Raw genomic sequence first — 23,471 nt, 5'->3', positions numbered from 1 at the left:
GGGGAAAATGGTGAGAACAGTTACCTACTTTTGTAAAGCTGTGGAGTCACTACTGGAAAATGAACAATTAAAAACAAGCACCTAGAATACAGAACATTTGAATAACAGTTTTAATAAGGCAAAACTTTAGCCATATTCAGGGGAAAAAATCTTATAGAACAAACAATGTAAAAATCAAACATTTTAGCAATTAAGACATAAAATCTGATACAAAAAGCATCCCGTTTAAAGCTTCAAACAGACCTGCTGGAGATTATCGAAAGCAGAAGTAATGGAGCAAAACTGTGGAAGACAGAGCTGTGCAACAAATAAGCAGATAGAAAACTAAAAACAGGAGGTGGTATTATAGACAAAGGGAAAAAGGTGGAAAAGTGTTATTCCCGCTCAGTTCTCCATTGCTATCTGTTGAGTATTTCTGTCTTCACTCTAAATAGAAACTTAAGACCGAGGTTTTGGTGATCCATGATGTCATCCGAAAAGGAGCAGCTATTTTTAGTTTCTATTCTGTGTTGGTCACTGCATAAATCTAGCCTGATAGTAAAAATCAGCTCTGTGAAATCACATTTCAGTGTGTAAATGGCATACACAATCAGTATGTTTTTCAAAGGTGCCTTTCTTCCAAATTTCACTGACGCATACTTCAACTACAAACAGATCCCTGCTTGAAGCAACAAGACTGTCTTCTTGTAGCTAGGAAACCATCTTCTTTGACCATTCAATAAAAAGGTGGAGCACTTTGCATTCTTTTAGGGATTTTGACTTGAGTCTGCAGCCACCCTTTGTAAACTTCTTCTTGGATCTGAACAATATTTTCACGCACAAACTGAAATACAATAAGGAACTTTCCTTAATGCTTGACATTATATATTGGCATATATATAAAAGGTATTGAGATAGAATAATACATCAAACGACTGCACTATATAACGTTTGACTGGCTGCCAGAGAGACCAATCTGATTTTGGAACAACCATTCCTGAGGCTACAAACTGTTAGTACATCAATTTGTGTTAGCTTGGTTTGACAAGGATGAAAAGAGAAAGAAGTATTTTACGTTAACATTCAACAATAGTGAAGGTTAATTAAAATGAATAAAAATTGAAAACTATGGGATCATCCATGTTATTTATATCCTCAAACTGTCAAAGCCATTTTAATGTAAAGCTTTGCTTTTACCTTGAGCTTGTGTTATATTAAATTGGCTTAAAGTTGAATAAAAACATTAGCCTCAGCTCTTTTGTCAAAACCAGCCAGCTTACACTCAGTGATGTTTTTCCTGTTCCTGAAATACTACAGCTGCCTTTATCAATTCCAGCCAGAAGGAACACCACAGCTTCCCTCCTCTGTGTATATTTGTAAAGAAAATATAAGAGGTAGGAAAAAGAGCTCAGCCTCATTAATATCTCTTTGTTTTAGCAACCCCTACTGGCAGTAGAGCAAAGGAACAAAATACAGAGGAAACCAAATTGAAACAAGAATCAAAGACAGACAGCTATAAAAATAAACTGCAGCAACAGAGAATACAAGGCTTTATAAGGACACTATGGATTTGGAAAGGGGAGCCACAATAGCTAACAAATGCTCTGACTCTGGAAATATCTGATATAAACAGATGTTGGGGATCAAGAAGGAATGGCTAGTGTTCATAAGAGACCAAGTAAGTGCAGCATAAACAGGCGGGGTAGAGAATGCCCTCACCTGGTAGCCTAGTGCAATTGTTCTCAACCTTATTAGCCTCAAGGCACCCATCACTTTTCTGAATTTAGCAGCACCTCAGATTCTGGCTGCGGTTTACTGAACTAAAATCTAAATTCAGAAAAGTGATGTCGGGCTCCCTTGAGGCTAAAAAGGCTGAGAAACACTAATCTAAATGGTACTGGGGAGGGTGGCGGTGGATGCCAGACCTCACTCTGCTGTGCTCCGCTCTTTTCACTGCCTGGCGCCCCTCCCCATCCCTGAGGGGATAAGAGTGGTCCCTGTGGCCAAGGCTTCTCCCATGGGGCTGTGTTGGCAACCAGAGCCATCTGCCACCATGGCTTCTCCTGCTGGCTTTGGAAGTGTGGGAGAAGCCACAGGGATGAGCTGGGCTAAAAAGCATGGCTCCGAACATGCATCAACCTGCTTGCAGCAGAGCACGGTACTCAGAGAGTGGGGGTGGGCAGCACAAGCATGCCAAAGGGCAGGGAAGGGCAGCAGTGTCAGGTCCCCAGAGGAGCAGCTTGCCATGCTGCTGAGATGCTGCAGCGGGTGTGAGGAGCTGGATGGGGGAAGGAGAGTACTTTGTGGACTGGGTGCTGTGGCACTCCACAAAAGATTTCATGGCACCCCAGGGGATAATCATTGGCCTCATGTTTAGGACACTTTCCTGAAAACAGCTGAGATAGAGAAGGTTTGAACCTATCTGAGGTAGGCCTAGAACCCAAATCCTGCACTTGCCAGGCCACTAAACTATTGGGCAAAAGGTGAGTGTGTGCTCCTTTTTGCTATGTGTGCACACTCAGCAGCAGTCAACCAGTGTGGCCTGTTCTTCACCTAAAGAACTGGGGATTGAGGCTGAGTTCAGTTACTTCCCAGCACTGATTTGGATTGCAGGCAATTTAGAGCCTTGTTACATGGTAATTTTGGTTAGCTTCTGGAGTTCTTAACCCCTGGATTGTCTGCACATTAACAGCTTAATGTGGCATTAAACACTTGTTATATGGCTCAAAGTTATGCCACTGCAGGGCAGGATTATCTCTGATCTGTACTACCAAGCGCCTATTCCATTAAGGTGTGGCCATTCCCTACAGATGTGCTGCCCAAATTGTAGGGCTGTGTGAAGCTATGGTCCCCAGTTGGATTTGGTGGAGATTCAGCCTGATTTGGTGGCTGAATCTCTGAATCCAAATCAAATCAGAGGACTCTTTAATCTCTCTGAATCAATTTGGAACCCTCTGAATCAATTTGGAGAGACTCGGACAAATTCGGTGTTTCAGACGTAGACGTGCAGCTTTAAATGTTTTTTCTACATACCTCTAGGTAGCCGGGGCTCTGCATACTGTGGTGCTGGGGCAGATGCAGTGTCCCACAGGAGCATGGGGGGCTGTGCAGCGGACCAGAAGCACTTCGAGTTCATTAGGGAGCATGCTGGGGTGGCCCCCTTGCACCCTCTGGCTTGACAACTGGTGCCTCCTAGTCTGGGGGGGCACCTGGGATCCCCCTACAGATGATTGCTGGGCTGGGGGGGCATGGAGGGACCCCCAGAGCGCTCCCCGGTAGACCTGGAAGTGGATTGGAATTACTTCTGGTCCACTTCTGGGTTCACTGCCGAGCACGCTGGAGAGCCTCCTGTGCTGCTGTGGGACGCTCCATCCACCCCAGCACTGCAACAGTCATGAGCCCTGCTGCTACCTCAAGGTATGTAGAAAAAACTTTTAAAGCTGTGCCTGTGTCTGAATCGCTGATTTGCCAAATCAGCATCGAATCATGAGATTCAGTTTCAGCCAAATCGAATTGGGGACAGTGATTCGAATCAATGGATCAAATCACTGCCCCTGATTCAGGCCAAATCCAAATCCGAATCGAATACAGCCTGTTTTGCACACCCCTACCAAATTGGAGTCCTCCGGTATCCCAGGAGTCCCTGCCTGTAGAACAGGGATAGAAGCCTGTCTTGGCTCACCAGTTGTCTAGTGGCAACTCACAGCTACAGCTCCTAGTCCTACCTTGCTCACCAGGCCTGTTATTGGCAAGTCACAGCTGTGCACATAGGGGACAGTCAGAGAAGGGTGTGACTGCTCCGAACTCCAAGCTAACAGTAACACCAATCAACATTTGTACAGTTCACAGTGTAAGGTGTAGCAAGGCCCTTAGGCAGGAGTTAAATGTGTAAATATCCAAGTTGTATCACTTCTGAGCTTATTCAATAGGCCAAGTTTAGGTACCTACATAGGTTTTCAGGGAAAAGTGCAAGTGCTTAATGATTCTAGGAGCCCAAGTAGTTCTGCAGGTGCTGCTGGGGGATTACCCTTTGGACATGCACATATTGCTCCTATGCCATTTGTGACAGCACTGGTGAGAAGCATCACCCATTTCTGCTCTGTATATGCCAAACCCAGAACGAGGTAAAGTCAGCTGTGGACACCCCCATCACTGCTCTTAAGCAAGTCAGAGACCAGTGGTTTTGAGACTTGTGTTGGAGAGATGTCCCCAGGGCAGCTTCACTGCCTTATTTCAAGGTTTGACACATGTATCAGGAGTGAGTGGGCAGTGTTTTACTTCTCCTAAGAGCCCTTTGTGACTTAGGTGCCTAAATTTTGTTCAAGTCCTATTTAGGAACCTGCAAGGTCAATCAGGAATTGACCCTTGATCTTTGCCTTTGTACCTCAGTACCCACCATGCAAGATGTGCAGTTACCTACGTGGTTGCCATCAAGAGGTTTCTGCAGATACTGTGGATCAAAGAAGGAATGGACTGAGCTGACAACCAAAAACACAAGGTGGCATCATTGCCTTGTCTATAAATGACTTATTTGGACTATGCAATGTAGATTAATATATAATCTCTTCTCTTTCCTTTCCATGCTTTCTTTCCTTTCTCTTTCCCTTACCCTTCTCTCTTCTGCAAATTGTTTCTGAAGACACTTTATTTGAGCCACTTGAGAGGCTCTTTAAACATAGCTGGAGCAGCTTCTATCTGTAAATGGCTGAAGGCTCATCAAACAAATGTGCACTTTTCATAGTTCACTATTGTGATCCTTTTCCTATAGTGGTTGGCAGACATCACAGCCATGAATTACAAGTCTTTTTGGGCACTGTAGTGACTGAATATTCTTTTCTACGTATTCTAGCTATTACAGTGTCATTTTCACTCCAGCAGCAAATAAATAGGTAATGAAATAGGAATAAAACAGTAATCATTAACAGTACTTTGCAAGGAGTTCAAAACACTCTACAAAGGGGGCAGTGCTACCTACCTTGATCTTGCACAGACACAGTCTGCAATTATATATCATTGTAATTTTCGATTGAGTAATCACACCAGAAGGTGTCTGGCCTTCCTCTTGTCCCCCATCTCCCCTTCGCTAGAATGTTTCAGCTCACCTCCACAGCTGCAGAGATGTCTGGAGAACACAACTCCCATATACGTAGGTCACTCAGCACCTTCAGAAAGGTGCTGGGACGGATCCTTAAGTCTGGGTTCTTGCCAAATTTTTCCAGTTTCTTTAAGATTTTCTGTGTGCGACTGTCATTCTTCACAGCATTGGGCAGTCTGGATATCAAACTCAGAAACCTTTAACAGAAAGAAGAAAAGAGCAGCGGCTAAATAAATAGATGCCTTTGAAACTGATGTTTACCCAGCTGGGTACCTCAGACCTCCCTGAGATACTTTTGCTTGGTGCAGTTTCTAGGAAATGATGGAAAAAACCACTTGTTTTTATTCTTCTCAGACCTCTGCACCCAATTCCTCTTGCATGGCATTAAAAACACCCCTTAAGTGTTCATTTAAATTCTAGGTGAAAACCTGTGGTATGGAAGCAAACAATCAAATATTGACAAATGTTTCCATTTTACTTCTGATTTGCCCTTTTCATCTTTTGTCTCTCTATTTTGTTTTGTCTCTGTAGATTTTCTAAAGCAATCGGTGCCTGATCTGACACACTGTCTGATTTTCTTTACTGTCCCTTTTCCTGTTGCTGTCATCATATTTTTCCCCTGTGCTGGTTGACATAAATCTCACTGATGTGAATGCACTGTAACACTCAATCTTTGCCATTTCACTCTGAATATGGAGACTCAAGAAAAGAATTACACACTGCAATAAAAATAAAGCTCTTGTGAAAAGACTCCCATTTTCTCTTGACTTTCTGTGTAAATTTTATAGTGCTGCTTTGACAATCCCAGAGATGGATGTCTCTGACCCTATATGGTCTCTTCCAGACGATATACATGTGAGGGACTGCAATAGTGTCTCTCTAATCCTATCAGAGTCCTGAATACACTGGCATATCAGCTAATCTTTAGCAGAAAGTGCCACCTCTCTCTAGTAGAAGACAAATACATACATGTCAGCAGCAAGAGGAGGGTCTTCCCTAACCATTAAGACAGGAGGCAACTTAGTCCTTGTCTATACCAGAAGTCCATTGCTTGTATGGCTACACTAGCAAACAGGGGGCAGATTCAAGGGGTATGCTGGGGGTGCAGCTGCATCCCCCTTTAGCTGTGTAGCATGTGCAGGGAGCTCTCTGAGCTTACCAGCTCATCAGTGCAGTTGCTGCTACAGCCTGCACTGGTGCCATGCTCAAGTGCAAGGGGTGAATGCTGCTGCCACTTATTCCCCTCCTCTTTTCCTTTGCTGCCAGTTTTGATAGCAGGCAAAGGAGTGTGGAGTGTGGGGTGGGGGGAAGGAGGGTAATCAGCAGTGGCATTCACCCACTGAATACCAGAGGCAGGCTGATGTAGGTTCCAGCAGCAGTTATGCTGATGACTTGATGAGCTCAGAGAGCTGACTGCACGTGCCACCTAGCCAAGGCCAGATCTTAGAACTGCGGAACAGGGGGCACAAATACACTGTAACATGGGAATCAAGCCTTGGGAGGTCAGACTTCAGGTGGTCTATTGGCTTCCATGGGGGTGTAGATAGATAGTACACCCCTAGGAATCCTAGGATTTTGAAAAGGGAGGTGTAGATAGCAAGGTGCATCATCACATATTTTTTATCCACGTAAAACTTCTAATTTCTTTTTACTAATATACTAGGGGTCAAGGGCAATGCCATATTATTCAGTTTAAGATGGAAGTAAAAACAAATAAAATTTTATTGGAATGTGCATTAATTTGCCATATCATATGATATGTATAAAAACCCCAACCAGCTAGGCAAAAAAACCAATCAAAAGATATTGTTTCTTTAGTCCTGTTGTCATTAAAATTAAATGTACATCTCTTTCAGATTCATAAAACACAATCTAGCCTTCTTGAGCACCTGGACAGTGCATCTAATATTCACTGAAAATTATTTCCACACCTGAGTTGATGTTTACCTGAGTTCATATTTTTAGAATTAAAAATAATCTGCAGGGATGTGAAATAAGAGCAGCATTAAGAGGAGCAGGTAACAGACAGCAGAATTGCAGAAGAAAGGATAGCTTAGTTACTGGAACATCAAGATTATTAAAAAAGGAGAAAGGATAAACCACAAAGTCAGGTGACTCCCTCCTTGCTGCCTGGCTTCTGCCACTGTCAGGCAGTTGTTTTTAAATTTTGGGTGGACCAGGAATCAAAGCAACATGTGACTTCACCACTGCATGCCCTTTTTGATCTGCCCCTTGTGGGTTTCTAATTAGACATTTTATTTTGCTTTTGGCAGACTAAGGACTTTGAAACGAAGAAGAACTTTGGTTTTACAGGAAAGGCTTTTTGGGCACGGGGAGGAAGAACGAGTTCTCTACTCAGTCAAACTAAGTATCTGTGCTCTCTCACCAGTTGCATTCATCTTCATCATGTTCTCTTTCAGCTCTTGTTCCAGATTGTCTCATTCTTTCTAGGTCTCTTTCAAAACACTTGATACTTTTTAAAGCTTGGTATTTCTGTGAACATTTCTCTTCCCGCCGCCTGCAATAAAACTTAAAAAAATTAGAATGGGATATTTTAAAAATGAATGTTCTTGCTGAGAGTTAACTAGGAACATAACAAAGACAGTAGAAGACTCATGGATGAAAAAAGTAAATTATGTTCAGTCTGCAAGTACTAAAATTTTGTGTTTTAGTTGTGATTTCTACATTTAAATCTCTTCAAACAATTTACAAACCATAATTAATCTGTGAGATAAAGAACACACTTAGAGTTCAAATGATGTAACAAGACATTACAACCACCTCAGGGCTGTAAACAATTGTTTAAAAGCAATTAGGAAAAAAAGAAAAAAACCCAGCCATGTTTGTTTGAAACCTAGTGGAGAATAGGTTGAGCATACTTCTCTGAGTTGGAATTTTAGCTGGGAAACCAAACTAATATCTGTAATCATATGAACAACTCTATTACATTAGATTGAATGCAAGGAGTCAGGTAAGGCTGCAGGACCTTATTTCAATGTAAACTTAGTGAACAGAGTGCCACGTATTGACTTAGCAATGCTGTTTCCTGCTGCACATCAATGCTCCTCAGACGTCTTTGCCACAAACACTGATCAACCCCGGTATGCTTGTGAGATTTACAATAATTACATATGAGAAGATCTCAGGTCTTTTCCTCTCTGAGCCAGTAGAATTTAGAAATGTTACAGGTAAGACTTCTGTTCTAGAAGAAAGGATCACAAACACTGGCTGACCGATAGACCCGAATTAATGCTGGCCGAGGAGGAGGCTGCTCACTTGTCCTTTGGGTGAGAGAATTCTGAAAGCCCAGGAATGATGTTAAAGGGTTTGTGTGGATCGGCCTTAAGTTTGGATGATTTAGTAGTCACTCTTTTGGGGAAAAGAGGTAATGGCCTCAAAAGTAAATAAATCCTGCACTATTAACGGGACAGTGGTCTCAATGTGTGGAGCTAGGGGGACTGAGATTCTCAGACTAAGAGTCAGACTACAGTTTGAAATGCAACAGCTGGTTTTGAGATTCATATGATAAACAAAAAGACTGTCTTCAGTCTGGAAAATGTTAATTGAATATTTCTGAACATAACTGATGCAATTGTGAGTCAACTGGCTAGAGAATAAAGGAGGCAATAAGCTCTATGAAGCTGGGGGAATTTTATCCATAAAGGCACACGCAAAAGTAAATATCCAATGTAATGTCCATAGAAATCATTCAGAGAAAACCTAGTACATTTGCTTGAAAAGTCAGCCTGCAGTGTACATCCTGTGCATGGGTAGGCACAAGACTATCCAGATCGACACACCATTTGTCATTATTCTGTTGCCATGCCATTTCAGTGAGCAGGTTCATCTTTAGAGGGTTTGGGAGCAAGTCCTCGCTAATACCTATAGTGAGGCATTGCATATTTTGACAAAATATAGAAGGTATTCCAGTTCTTACCTTTCAAGTATCTCCAGGTTGTCATGTAAACAAAGTGCTGCTTCTTCAGCTATGGCTGAGAACTTCTGTCTCATCTCAGCATGCAAATTACATTTGCTTTCAATGAAATAGCTGGCATGGCGGCTGCAGGTGGAAAAATACATAAACCTGGAGTTATGCATCTCTGGGGCATAGTGCTGGACTACTCCGAATGTAGACTCTTTTAAAGTGATGTGAAAGGAAAACCTCAGCTCTCGGACACTTGAAAGCTGACAGATCCCCACTCACTGTAAACATGCAAATTAAGGAGCAGAGAGCTTGGTTTAGAGCTGATCAAATGCTAGAAAGAACTGCCTGCAAATATTCATGTGATTCAAGAAGCACATTTTTCTCTCAACCATATCCCTAACCTTTTTGCATTCATCTCCTGGAACATATACCAGGTTTGAGATTTATTGGCAATTTCAAGTTGCATATTCATTTGTAAAATCCACAGTCTACGTTGTTCTGGTTAGTTACATCAACCGTCCAAATCAGCAACAGAAACAAACTGCATGAAATATAAATAAAGAACAGATTGTGAATTGCAAATAATACCAGACACTGAACAAGGCCAGGCAGCTTCCTTATTCATAAATGTTTAAGACCTATAATGTTTTCTCTAACTTTCAACTGGTGAGGTTTAACTAGGCTTCCTTTTTGACCCAGTAGTGGATTTAAACATAGAAGGGCAAATATTTAAGAGAGAATACATAAATTTGGCTTTACAATTCATATTCCTGTTAGTAGGAATATTGTGACAAAGTCTACATACAGTGTATCAGGCAGTATATGTAGTGTAATGGCATTTTGTTGGCTCACTGTGCACCCCTACAGCAGCACAGCTTGTGATCCACCTGTACTGATATCATGAAAAAGATGATATGCAGAACGCTCTGTAGCGTGCTTACCTTTTGGTCCTCTTTATGTGCTTTGTGCTCTCTTCTTCTTTAAAGGTTGCTGTGGTTGTTTTGTCTTCTCTCACAGTCACAGAAAGTGAACTGCAAGAGAAAAACCCAAATCTCTTAAAATAATATAGTATGCATTGCAATCCAAGGCACTGCAAACAGGAATTGGCAATTCTGTAGGTAATAAACAGCTACAATGCCAACCAGCTTCAGCTGGATTGAAACTGAAAACTTTTAAAGTAGCTTTCATCTTGTCTTGGATGTAATCAAAGAAGGCTAAACCCTTTAAGGTGATCACAAAAAGTTAGATCTTTGGTTGTTAGTCATATTAGTGGGGAACCCAAGGTAAAATCCTCATGCACTATCTTGAAAATACAACATAGATTTTAGAACATCCAGCAATTAAACAACTGACAGAAGGCAGTGTCACTGACTATTACGACAACAAGATGCTAGCTGGCGTTTTTATGCTATATGTTTTTCACACAAGAAGCTGACTCAGTGCAGCATATGAAGCTGACTATATGGTACCTGCTTAGATTTTATTTCTACCTTCTAGGCCTCTGTTCCCCTGCTGTTATGCTGTCTTGGTCTGCTGTTGTGTTTACTTTGTCATCCTTCTGAGCCCCATACAGGGAACTGCAAGACAAAACAAGGTTTTAAAAATTATACACAGTATGCTTTCTCCAGCACGAGATACCCTACTGGTGCTGATGAATCACTCCTGATATGACAGACTTAATCAGAACCATCCAGCTTTGTACTTAATATTTCATTTCAACTCAACCAAAGGGGAATATATCACTGCACATGTCTAATTGCAATAATTATCTGTTGTGGAAATCCTCACTATGCTATGGACAGGCTACAGTATCTGGGACAGTTCTTGGTCCTCCTCTCACTGAGAAATTCTTAGTTATCTTCATAGATTCCATCAGAACCCAAGTCAAAACGTGTGCAGAGACGCTGGGTGAGTGATGATGGCCAGAATGATGGCCGAACAGGAATTAGAGATCTAATAGGGATTGAATCCAAGAACTTAGACTGGGCTTGAATAAGACCCACATAAACGAGACTAGATCCAGTGCACTGACCTTTGCAGCCTAGCAGGGCTGCTCTCTTCTAATAGGAATTCCGCCCCTTTTTACCTTCACATAACCTCCCCGAATTTCTCGTCTCTAAAAAGCCCCCCTTCAGCAAACTTTTTACAAGTGCAATTGTTATGGATATGTATGAACCACCTCAGGATCAGCTACTGGCTACTGTTTTTCAAGTTTAGTGGAAAGTTCAACGTAATAATTATTGAATATTATGTATTAGGAATAATTCCTACCACCACATGTATTTGAGCCTTTGAGAAGAGATCAGTGCTATTCCTAAGTAGCATTTTTTCTTCAGAAGGGCTTGGGATCACACAGCCAGTTGTTGCCAATTGTGAAAAACAACCTCTGATACCTTTTTGACTCCACACAGTTTTAGGTACTTTTGCCCCAGCATTTCCTTTAATTTATTAGTGAATATAAATACATACGGGTAGATTTTTAATGATGGTGATTCAGCTGCACAGCTTTCCTTAATAATAGTGGGAGAACTAAGACAAAACCCAATATGCCATATTAAAAATGCACAACTAGTAACCTGATACATAACAAAATTTCACTGATCCCACCTCCCCTTCAGCAGGACAAATACCAGTGTTGTTTATGCATGTGACATTGTATGCCATATGCCTCATGCGAAGATGACTGCCTGCCACATAGCACATGCCACACTCATTCTTCTTTACGTATTCTTACCTCTTATGCCTCTGTTCCAGAAATGTTATGTTCTCTTGGTCCTTTAATCCACTTATGCTAACTCTTTCATTCCTTTGATAGGCTGGTTGTGCACTGCAAAGCAAGACAGTGTGTCCTTGAAACCGGAAAGAATATATCTTTTTTCCAGCACATGAACAATGCTGGTGGTGTTTCTTCCGGGTCCTGAATGGGGGAATTTACATAGTTTCTGGCTGACTGGAAGAGTGGTTTAACTAAAAGATGTGTAGGTCTAGGGGCGGAGGGTGCTGTGGTACAGTTGCATCTTTGATTCCTGCTCTACCTCCAAACCTCAGTAGCATTTCTATTCAGGTGATGCTGAGAGAGTCAATTGACTCCATGGCTTATTATAATCTACCTGGTTCCTGGCAATCTATTTTTATTCCACAGGTGATAATGATCCTCCCTCCTTGTTAACAGTCTTAATGTTCCACTATTCAAACTTATATTTTCGCCATTGCTGTCTGTTACCCACTTCCTGGTAATGTCTCTCTTTTATTTTATTGCCCTGCCAACTGTTTTTAAGTCAAGCTAAACATCAGGGGTAACAATAATATTAGCTCAGGTGAAGTATTAGTGGCATTGTAAAAAAGACTAGATTTTGTTTTACACATTTGAATAAGAGGTGTACATTTAACTATAATGACCACAGGAAGAATGAAACAATATATTTGGACTATTTTTACCATTTTTGCTTAGGGTGTTGTGCTTTTAAAACTTACTACAAAAATCTAGACGATTCATGAACATTCCCATAAAGCTGCATTTTCTTTTGCTTAGATCTAAAACTGAATAATACAGAACTAGGTCCCCTAGCTTATTAGTAAAGCTTCTAGTTTCTCTTTAACTGGAGAAAAATGTGTCATGTTGTATGTGATGATGAGCCACCTCATTATCTGCATCCCTCTTTTCAAAATCCTTGATTCGCTCATGTGTGGGTCAGATCCCCAGATTTTGTAAAATGGTCGAGCTCTACTAGCTTCAGTGGAACTATGCCAAGTTACATCAGTAGAGAAAGTGGCCCATCTGTATGTACACACAGGGTTCATCTACACATGAAATGAATGCAATGCAATAAACTCTGGAGAAGTTTGAGCTGGAGTCAGCTGCTCCCAGGTGCAGAGTCTACATGTATGCCCAGGACAACAACAGTTGGAGCCGGGGCGGAGCAGCCCCAAGATGCCAGCAGACTCGGGGGGTCAGACAAGCGTTCTGGGTGGCAGCGTAGGGTGACAGAGGGCCTGGCTGGGATGCAAGAGTGCTGAAGTGCAGAGTTGTGCGGCAGGCAGCCCCCACACTTTAGCATCCTCATGCCCCAGCCAGCCCGTCATCAAAGATTCATAGAGTCATAGGTGTTAGGGTCAGAAGGGACCTCAATAGATCATCGAGTCCGACCCCCTGCATAGACAGGAAAGGGTGCTGGGTTCAGATGACCCCAGCCAGATGCCCATCGAACCTCCTCTTGAAGACCCCCAGGATAGGGGAGAGCACCACCTCCCTTGGGAGCCCATTGCAGATTTCGGCCACTCTAACTGTGAAGAAATTCCTCCTAATGTCCAGTCTAAATCTGCTCTCTGCTAGCTTATGGCCATTATTTTTTGTGACCCCCAGGGGTGCCTTGGTGGCTACAGCCTCACCAATTCCCTTCTGCGCCCCCATGATGAATTTATAGGCGGCCACAAGGTCGCCTCTCAACCTTCCCTTGCAGAGGCTGAAGAGGTCCGGGTCCCTCAGTCTCTCCTTGTAGGACTTGGCCTGCAAGCCCTTAACCATATGAGTGGCCCTTCTCTGGACCCTCTCCAGGTTATCCACATCCCTCTTGAAGTGTGGCGCCCAAAACTGCATGCAGTACTCCAACCGCGGTCTGACCAGCGCCTGATAGAGGGGAAGTATCACCTCCTTAGTTCTGTTTGTCATGCGTCTGCTGATGCATGATAAAATGTAGTTAGCTTTTCTGATGACTTCGTCAAACTGACAACTCATGTTCATCTTGGAGTCCACCAGGACTCCAAGATCCCTTTCCGCTTCCATGCTACCGAGCAGGATCATCTATATGAGCACTTTGTTGCACTTAATTACTCCACCATATGATAGTGCTGTCCTTGACAGTACTATCCTATGGCAGAGTTAACTAATTCACTGTGCTATAATACCAGCACATGTGTAGACAGCGAAGCTTTACTGAGGAACTAATTAGTCAACTCCGCAGTAAAACGCACACATTGATGAATCCACACGGTACTCGACAGAAACACTTGAACTGTAATTAGGGAGAAATAATCCACATGCACATAAAGGCTAGGAAAGTCTATGTCACAAAAATCACAGCACCTGAACATAGCCCTCCTAAGACTTGAAAAGAACTGAATTGCAGTCTTTGCTGTTGTCCTTCTCTCTTTACTTATTTGTCTTGCAGCCAGGGGGCCTCCCATTGATTGAAGTGGCATTGCATGCCTGTAATAGCTCACATTTTGGGAAAATGTTCAGTTTGAGGTTAATTGAAGCGGCCCTAGAACTTCAATAACATTATGATTATGAATGACATCCGCCTTTACTCACCATTTACTCTTGAACATTTCTAAAACTTGGGGATAATTTTAGAGAGTAAAATAATAGAAGGTCTGCTGGAAATGTTACACAGGGACTACAGAAAATGTAATGGTGGATCCATAAAAAAATATTAAGAAACTGAGTATAAAATGACCTATTTCTCTGTAAAGCTTCTGTACATGGTTTTTACAGGTGTTGTATGAATTGTTTTCTTGTTGTAAGGAAAAAATTCATGACAGGCCCACCTGAAAAATACAGTCAACCGGGCAATTCTGCCACCCATACAGTGGAATGTCCATATCACACAATGACAAATTTAAGCAGTCACTCTCCTGGAAAAATAGTGGTGTGTAAACTCCATCATGATAGGCTTCCTCTCTCAGTTTTGTGGAAGCCAATCAGGTAACATACCTTTGCAGTCTAGTCTTCTTAGACAAATCCTCTGCATCAAATTGTTTTGCCACATCTTCATGTATTATCTGAAGTAACTTCTGTAAGTCTGATGAAAAAATATATTAATAAAATCTGCCAACTAGATATTGCAATCCTTCCTTCCTTTGCAAGGATTTCTGTATACACTGGCCTCAATTTCTAAATATGGTCAGAGGAGAGTAGTGCCCAACCTGAAGCACCTTTAAAAAGGTTTGATATTCAGTACTTCTGAATAACCAGGTTCCTTTAGGATGTTTCATGCTGAGCACCCAAAACAGAACCTAAAATCATTAGCCACCTGTCGAAGTTAGGTCTTTGTTCTTTTAGTGCTGGAATAAGTAACAAATAAGAAAATATTCAACTCTGTTAATATTAATCAATATTTATAATAAACTGTATCAGATGAAATTCAGATCCCTACTTTCATTCCAAAAGATGTATCAATATGTCATACTTAGTTGACTTTGTCACTATATTTTTCTTCTTTAAGAAAATATAGTCTATCAGATGTTAAATTCCATATCTATCTCTCATTTTCACGATATATTTAAATAATTCACCCTCAAAAAATACTTCTTTGGTTCTACCTTCCTATCCAATTATCACAGTATCTTGCCCATTTCTTTCTGATGATCTCTTTTATTAATGCTGCCTTTGTCCACTTCTTCATCTTGTGACTTAATTCCCCTGTGTTTCCCCATCTCTCTTGAACAGCCTCTCTCTCTCTCTCCTCCAAGGTCGTTAATGAAGTCATTGTTCTTCAAAATTCCTCTCAAACATCTCTTTTTACAAGCTTTCTACCATTAGACCATTGTAGCCTTGATGACCAAATACTGAACACAACCATGCAAGAAATACAGTAAGATGATCAACACTACTTTGTCATTTTAGCACTATCCCCACTTCTCACTCCCTAATGCCACACCTTCTGTCATCTGTTGTCATCAGTCCTTGTGCTATTTATAGAATTTTGAGTTGCTCCCACAAGGTGCTGAATATGTCCTACCATGCTGAATTTTCAAGTCAATGAATGCAGCAGTACATTCCTCAGCACAGGGACTTTTCCTTCTCTGTGAAACACCATGCATACTTCAAATATTGCATGGGAGGTTTAGAGTGCATACATGGACTTAACATGCTGTCAAACAACATCTAACAAGATAAGATTACAAGAAATAAGTGCCAGTAGTTATGTTCTTATATTCAGATGCAGGCATCTAAATGAAGTGGCTTGATTTTCAAGAGTTATAAGCCCCTGGTTAGAAACTCTGGAGCTTAAATCCAGACAGTTTCTAATAGTGACTCGCAATTTGTACTAGTATTCCTCACTGTGTGACTCTGATCCTGCAAGAAAGCTGGGTTCCATGACTTAGGGCCCCTCTACACATGCAGGTAAAGGTGCAATGGGATCTGATGCATGATCCATGCAATTGTGCCTCCTGCCATGCCACAAGTATTTAGCAAGAGATGCAACTGTGGGATTGCGAATCAGATCCCTTCCATGCCATATTGCCAGTGCAGCAGGAACCCAATCCTAGGCTCCCCCTGCACTGGGAAAAACCTGACCTGGGCTTCCAGTCATTGGGGTGACCACAACTGACACAGTGTCCCAGCTGCAGGGGTGCTCCGGGAACCCCCACAGCTGGGAGACCACAGCTGTCACAGCTGGGAGACTGCAACTGACGTGGTGTCCTAGCCTGGGGGTGCCCGGAGCACCCCCATAGCTGGGACACTGCATCAGCTGTGGCTGGGAGCCCTGTTACCTGCTGAGGCTCCCAGCTACAGGGGTCCCTGGTTACCTGTTCAATTAATGGTATGATAGGAAGCAGCTACAAAGTTATTACATACATTCTGTGGAATAACTTTGTAGCTTATTCCTCTTTTTATCACACCATTAACTGATTGAACATGTGGCTTGGTGACCGCTTAAAGACGTGATTAACTGGTTAATCATGTCTTAAATGTGACCTATAGATGGGGCCTTACTCAAGTCAGTAAGAGTGTGTGACACTATGCAGTTCCTCTACCTCAACTCCCCATCTGAAGACCAGAAACTTACACAATTTCAAATACTGTGGAAATAATAATCCTTACAGCATCGTTGTGTATTAGCTTAGTATTACTAGAAAAGACAAAACTGCAAAGGCAGATGGCCTTGCAGTTAAAGTGCTGGATTGTGACTCCAGATATCGGAGTTATGATCACATATCTGTAACGCACTCCCACACACTTGGAAAAGCCCCTTAATCTTTGTGCTTCACTTGAACATCTGTGAAATGGGGGTGCTACTACTTATCTACTTCACAGGGATCTATGGTGGATACATCTATTAACAAATGTGAGGGATTCAGATTCTAGAGTGGTGAACTCCACGGAAAAGCTCAAAATTAAAGTATGAGCATTAAAATGAAGGTCCCTTGCACAAATATATAAAACCCCCACTTTTAAATGTGGAAACTGGGAGCCTGAACTGTCAGTTAAAAAGCTTTGGCAGATGCAATCCTGTTAGTATTTAATTCCTCTAAATATTCCTGCATATTTTTTCTGAGGGTGAAGAAAACGTCTGTCATTTGAAATGATTTGCACATACAAATACTTCATTATGCAGCAAAAATGAAAAATCAGGCTTACATTTAGCACTTTGTTATTCAGAGCAGGGATCACACAGTCTGTACACATTAAAAGAATTTTTTAGATGTGGCAAAGAAAGAACGCTTGGAACACTAATCTACTTTTATAGAGCCTTTGCCTGATTAGATGGAGACTGAATAATAATTTAGACAGCCACAAGACTCTGCCTGAGGATGGCAGCTTCCATGTATAATGTGTTAGCATGATGTGACTTACAGACCCTCTGGACAAGTGTAGTGCTCACCCCACCAGCAGCGCTGAAAATCAAACTTGTGGAAGTAAGTGCTATATGGCAGCAGGTACACTACAATACAAACTAAATTATGGCTGGGTAAATGACTTCATATTCAATTACAGACTCACTTCTAAAGTGAAATAAAAACCCTCTGTAAGGAATATGCACAGTTTTTTCTGCTAAGTTGCCTACTTTACCACACGGTGTTTCCCATATACTTTTTAAGTGATCGTAGTGTCTCAAAGGTAAATCTGTATGGATGATAGAAAGTCTAATCTATTTGAACACAAGGCTACAGGGTGACTGAGCTGTTTTATTCTAGTTCCTAATCTGCCCATGAAGCATCCTACAGTCATGACCCCGTGTTAAACATGATGCTGTAGCCACAGAATTCACCACAGACTCCAACTCCTGCTGCATAGATGACCCCCACAATGAAGCTTTTATTTTTCTCAAAGAAAGTTCCCAGCTATTATAGCCGTGAAGCATTCATTTTCTATCTCAAAGGTTTACAGTGTCCTCTTGTTCCTGAAAACAGGCAGCCTGAAACAACTGTTCTGAAGTGGCAATTCCTCCTATTCATCCCAGTGGGCCGTTATCCCTAAAGCCCAATGGTGACAACATAAATGTCAGTTTAAATGATTTTTTTTGCAGAACTAGGATTGTCACATTCTTACACATTAAGGCTGGGTGAGAAATAGTGCAGAAGTCAAGTGGTTGACTGAATAATGTCAAGGGTAAATAAACTAGGAAATTAAAACCCCTTGAATTTTCAAATCGCCTCCACTGTTGGCTGCAAGAGAGAGAGTGTATACAGATTCAATTATTCTTCAATGCCAAAAGCTTCACCTACTATATGAATGCTAAAATTCCATACCAGCTCAAAAGTCTTCTTTGGTGGAAAAAGCACCAGCATTTTTAAGCTTGGTTGTCAACAAGTCTCTCTCCCGCTCCCCAAGAGCATAAAGGCAATGGCATGTAATGTCAGAATAGTTCACATGAGCAACTATAATAAACGGACCATAGATTTTCAGAACTAATGTTGTAAAAAAAATAAAGAAAACAAAAACTAAACACCCAGTGCATTTTAATATGTCCTTAGAGCTGCTGGAAAATTTCCATTTACTTTCAGAATACAGTTCCTAAGGGTGCAGCTACATGAGATGCTTTACTGTGCAGTAGCATAGTTTATTGTGCAGTAAGCGTGTGTGTCTAAATGTGCACATGCTTACTGCTCCGTAAACCTTAGCAAATTTACCTGTGATTAGTTACTGTGCAAAAGCGCTTGTGTAGATGCCTGACTTGGAGCAAATCTGCTCCCAGTCAGCCAGTCACCAGGGGGCGGAAGATTGCTCCCTGTCCCTGGGAGCTGCCTACTGCCAGAGTGGGCTCCTCCAGTGGAGCCAAGGTGGGGACTCTGTGCCCATCCCCCAGCAGCAGGGAGCTCCAAGCCCCCAACTCTGAGATCACGGACCTTGTGCTGGGAGTTAAGGATCTGCCAGTCCAAGCCCTGCGATTGTGGTGCTCACATTGGGAGATAAGGATCTCCCAGTGCCAGCCCCATGGTTGCAGAGCTGGTGCTGGGAGCTTCCTGCTGATGAGGGCTGGGAAGCCTGTTTCCCACCCAGCTCCATAATGGAGTTGAGCAGGAAACAGGCTCCCCAGCTTGTTCCCCACCCAGCTGCATGATCATGGAGCTGAGCAGGAAACAGCTCCCCAGCCCCTGCCCTGTCACTGTGGAGTGGGAACTAGGAATTGTCCGGCTCAGGGACCTGTGCCCTGATTGGTTGATCAAGGTGTGGGACTTGGAAAGAGCTGCAGGGGTGGGGCAGGTCCGAGCCCCCTGTCCCAATATAATGGTGGGGCAGCTAGCTGCATGCTAGATGCCAGCTGCCCCACTGGTGGATTGAGGCAGGGGGTGGGGATCTGCCCCACGGCTGCAGCTCTTTCCAAGTTCCCTGCCCTGATCAGGAAGCCAGGGCCAGGAGCTCCCTGTTCCAGCAGGCAGTCCCTGGGGACAGGGAGCAATGTGCCAGCTCTGGCCAGGACACAGCTGTCTCCTGGCTCAGTGCTCCCTGCCAGCCTCTGGGCTAGCACCCAGGGGGGATCTAGAGCTCCACCTGATGGTGGCAGAGGCCCACTGCAGGGCCTCAGGAAGCGGGAGCTGTTTTCTGCATTAGCAGCAAATCTGCTCCTGTTTCTCTGCATGTGTAAATACCTGCCTGGAAGCATTTACTTGCAAGTAGTTTACTCATGAGTAAACTGCTCCTGGATCTAATGCATGTGTAGATACACCCTGAGTGCTGCAGAGATTCGGAGTATTTTTGTGCAGAGTATGTATGTTGTGTCTATAATTCACAGAGGAGTGTTGTCTGGTTACCTTGCTTTCCATAAGAAGCAGGATGATCCACTGGGTAGGGCACTAGAATGGGAGAGTTGTATGTGGTATTCTCATGTGTGGGGAGGAAGTCACTTCTCTGTTTCCCTTTCTGCCTTGTCTATTAACAATGTAAGCACTTTGTAGGACTGTTTCTTACTATATGTTTGTACAGAATCTAGCATACTGAAGCCTTAGTGTTCTTTGGATGGTACTGGGTCCATACACATGTGCAATTAGCACATAGCGATAAACTCTGGTGCAGCGCACGCCAGAGTTTATTGCTCCTAGGCGCAGAGTTTACATGTCAGCCTGGGACTGCAGCACATTGAATTAGGGAGGGGCAGCCCCCGTAGGTAGGGATCCAGAGGAATTAGCCTGCCAACCTGGGGCTGTTCTGCTCCAGTTCAACATGTTGCAGAGGAGCTGGCTGGGGCATAAGGGTGTTACAGTGTGGGGCTAGCCCGCAGGCAGCCCCCTCATTGTTGCACCCTTGTGCCCTAGCCAGTCCTGATTACCATCTACATGTTTGTTTTGGCGCATGTAACTACTTTGTTGTAGGACAGTACTTGCCCTGGACAGTACTATCCTACAGTGGAGCTATTTAACTTCCTGTGTCCGAATACAGGAACACATGTAGCTGGTGACACTTTACTGTGGAGCTAATTAGCCAGCTCCGCAGTAAAGTGCACGTGTAGGTGTACCCACTGTATTACAAATAGATGCTGCATTCTTCTGAACACACATAACCCTCAAATTTAAGAATGAATGTATGTTTTCTGAATAGAGTTATTCATCCACACTACTCAGCACTGGTGAGGCCTCACCTTGAGTACTCAATCCGATGTTGGGCATTACACTTCAAGAAAGATGTAGACAAACTGGGAAAAGTTCAGCAGAGAGTAACAAAAATGATTAGTGACCTAGGAAACATGACTCACAAAGAAAGGTTGGAAAAACTGGGATTATTTAATTTGGAGAAAAGCAGACTGATGGAAGGATTTATAACAAACTTCATATATACAAAGGGTGGTTATAAAGAGGATGGTGATAGACTCTGTGGCTGCCAGGGAGAACAGGACATAAAATAACGTCTTAAATTGCAACAAGGGAAATTTAGGCTAGATATTAGGAAGAATTTTCTAACGAGGATGATGCTTAAGCAATGGAACAGATTACTTTGAGAGTTTGTGGACTCCCCATTCTTTGAAGCATTTAAGAACAAGTTAGAAAAACATGTGGATGAGGTGGTTTAGATGGGCATGATCTTGCCTTGAACAGGGGGTTGGACTAGAAGACCTCATGAAGTCCCTTCCAGACCCCTCTTTTCTTTTCTTTTTTTTTGGTGATGATTCTATGGCTCTCAATTTAAGAACAAACAAATAAAGAAAAAGCAAAAAACTTTAAAAAAGCATAAAAAACTGCATATTTACATTTAAGAGCTGCAGTATGTAAAACATGGCACCCCCAATTCTTTGTAGTGAAATGCTATATATGTAACAGGGCAAATCTCTCCTGTTCATCTTCTAAGACTGAGGAGTCTTCTTTATCACTTGATATTTCTCAAACAACATCATTTTCTATTTCATGGAGATGGAGATGCAACATTTTCTAAAGGAACACCTCGCAGGCTATGTTGTCAGTGAATTTCATGCCTTAAAAATCCATTCACCCAGGATTGGAAGAGGTACAAGGAGCATTTGTCCAGTTGCCATCAGCTGGTTTTTGCCATTCACAAGTCTTTTGTGATAAAGATTTTTAAGTGATATCTTTAAAAGGCTTATTTGCACAGATCTACAATAGCTGAAGTTGTGATGTCATTATACCTGGGATAACAGGCAGGTTTGTTTTGTGGTCATTAAATACATCAGTTGTGTGTCCTTTGTAAGCATCCATCACAAACACAGAATTCAGCTTTACCAGGGACCCAGACGGCTGAAACAATACTTTTTGAATCCAATCTAACGTAAGCTCCTCTGTCATCCATTCTTTTACCTGTAGTTGAACAAAAGTTCCTTTTGGGAAATTTTCCCTTGGCCAGCTTTTGTGCTCAAAGATAACATACAAAGGTTGTTTATGGCTGTCTGCTGTCACAGACAGCATTATAGTTATCTGCTGCTTTTCATTTCCTTTTGTGATCCCTCATACCTGTTTTTCTCCCATTTTGTGAACTATGGTATTGCTCAGCATGTTGAAAAATACGGAAGCCTGGTCAGCATTTTTGGATATGTCCAGGCTGGTGCTGTCAGATGACAATATATAAATAATAAAACACTTAAACTATAAAAGTTTCTCTTTAAATTGTTTAGGAGGCTTCTGACATACAGAGGTTTCCCTGTGTAATGAGAAGCCTTGCCACTTCACAAATCTCTGCACCCAATCCAAACTCGAATTAAATTGTGAATGCACTATGCCAGCTGCATGTGCCACCTCACCAGCTTTTACACAAATCACTTCCTGATGTACAGAAAGGCCAGAACTTAATTGTCCAATTAGAAATTCACTGACACTTCCCTATTTGTGGGAACCCATGCTTTGGTCTGCTGAATCCTTTACATTTTTTTTTAATTTAGAAAGTTTTGATTTTAATAGTCTCAATTTCCTGACACAAGCTTCATTAACAATATACTTCCTTCCTGCTATTTATTCCCATTTGGTGTTTTTTGCAAATGTTGCAATTTTAGTATAAAGCAAGCTGACAATGATCTATGACTCCCAACTGGTTCTAAAATGGCTGACTGTATGTCACAGCTTATTTGAGATTGGGAAGTCAGATTCCATTTTGTGTGTCTTGTGGCATTCATAGCCCTTTTCACTGTAATCTCTGCACTGTATTTATTTTAGTGCAATTATTTGATAATTACATTGGACTATTTACTACAATTACTCTTTTTACTCCTCCTCTCTTTTTTGTACTGCTTTTACTTATATTTTAGATACAAGTCATTTTTGGAAGAAATATTTCCGTATTTATAAAACAAAATATGCTATTAACAGCAGCAATAATAATTCACAAGTAACATGTACAGTTTTATAAACTTCATATTAAATACATCAGTATTTTCATTTTAGAATTTTAGTGGATCAGTTGCTTTCTGAAGAATTTGTTTCAATTTTGTCATTTTTTATTGACAATCACAGAATCATGGGTCATATGCCAGTTGAATAATCTGATTTCCTGAACATTGGCACATCTATTAGTAACTTGTCCATAATGGGTTCAGAATGCTTCTGCATAGGAAGAATTACTCAAATGAAAATACAGAATGAGCTTTTGAACTATTCGTTCCATTACTGGCTACTCTAGGCAAAACTTTTTACCTTTTAGTACAGCAGGGGAGGTTAAACTTCTGAGTCTGCCAGTCAGGTTTTATTTCTGTAATAATACAGAATATATATATTCTGTGCTTAATAATAGAATGTGCTAATCTACTGACACATAATATTTGCTTGTAGTGAGAGTTTGATCTGATCTAACAAATAAAACTCAATTCC

General features: G+C 41.9%; 1 protein-coding gene across 1 annotated transcript in view; it reads right to left on the bottom strand.

The window, feature by feature from the left end:
- Positions 1 to 50: 50 nt before the first annotated feature.
- Positions 51 to 23,471, bottom strand: part of CCDC60 (coiled-coil domain containing 60) — a 151,423-nt gene continuing 128,002 nt past the window's right edge. The window contains exons 9-16 of the mRNA XM_090062608.1: positions 14,713 to 14,800; positions 11,734 to 11,826; positions 10,490 to 10,576; positions 9,941 to 10,030; positions 9,012 to 9,134; positions 7,461 to 7,592; positions 5,082 to 5,271; positions 51 to 823 (exon numbers count right to left, since the gene is read on the bottom strand). Of these exons, the coding sequence (XP_089918734.1) occupies positions 716 to 823; positions 5,082 to 5,271; positions 7,461 to 7,592; positions 9,012 to 9,134; positions 9,941 to 10,030; positions 10,490 to 10,576; positions 11,734 to 11,826; positions 14,713 to 14,800 (911 nt within the window). The 3' untranslated portion in view covers positions 51 to 715. The remainder of the gene's footprint in view (positions 824 to 5,081; positions 5,272 to 7,460; positions 7,593 to 9,011; positions 9,135 to 9,940; positions 10,031 to 10,489; positions 10,577 to 11,733; positions 11,827 to 14,712; positions 14,801 to 23,471) is intronic.

Source organism: Crocodylus siamensis, chromosome 9, assembly GCF_052110815.1.
Source record: "Crocodylus siamensis isolate JL-2025a chromosome 9, ASM5211081v1, whole genome shotgun sequence".
NCBI classification, from domain to species: Eukaryota; Metazoa; Chordata; order Crocodylia; family Crocodylidae; genus Crocodylus; species Crocodylus siamensis.
The sequence above is the reverse complement of the archived record's forward strand: the minus strand, read 5'-3'. Positions and strand labels throughout refer to the sequence as shown.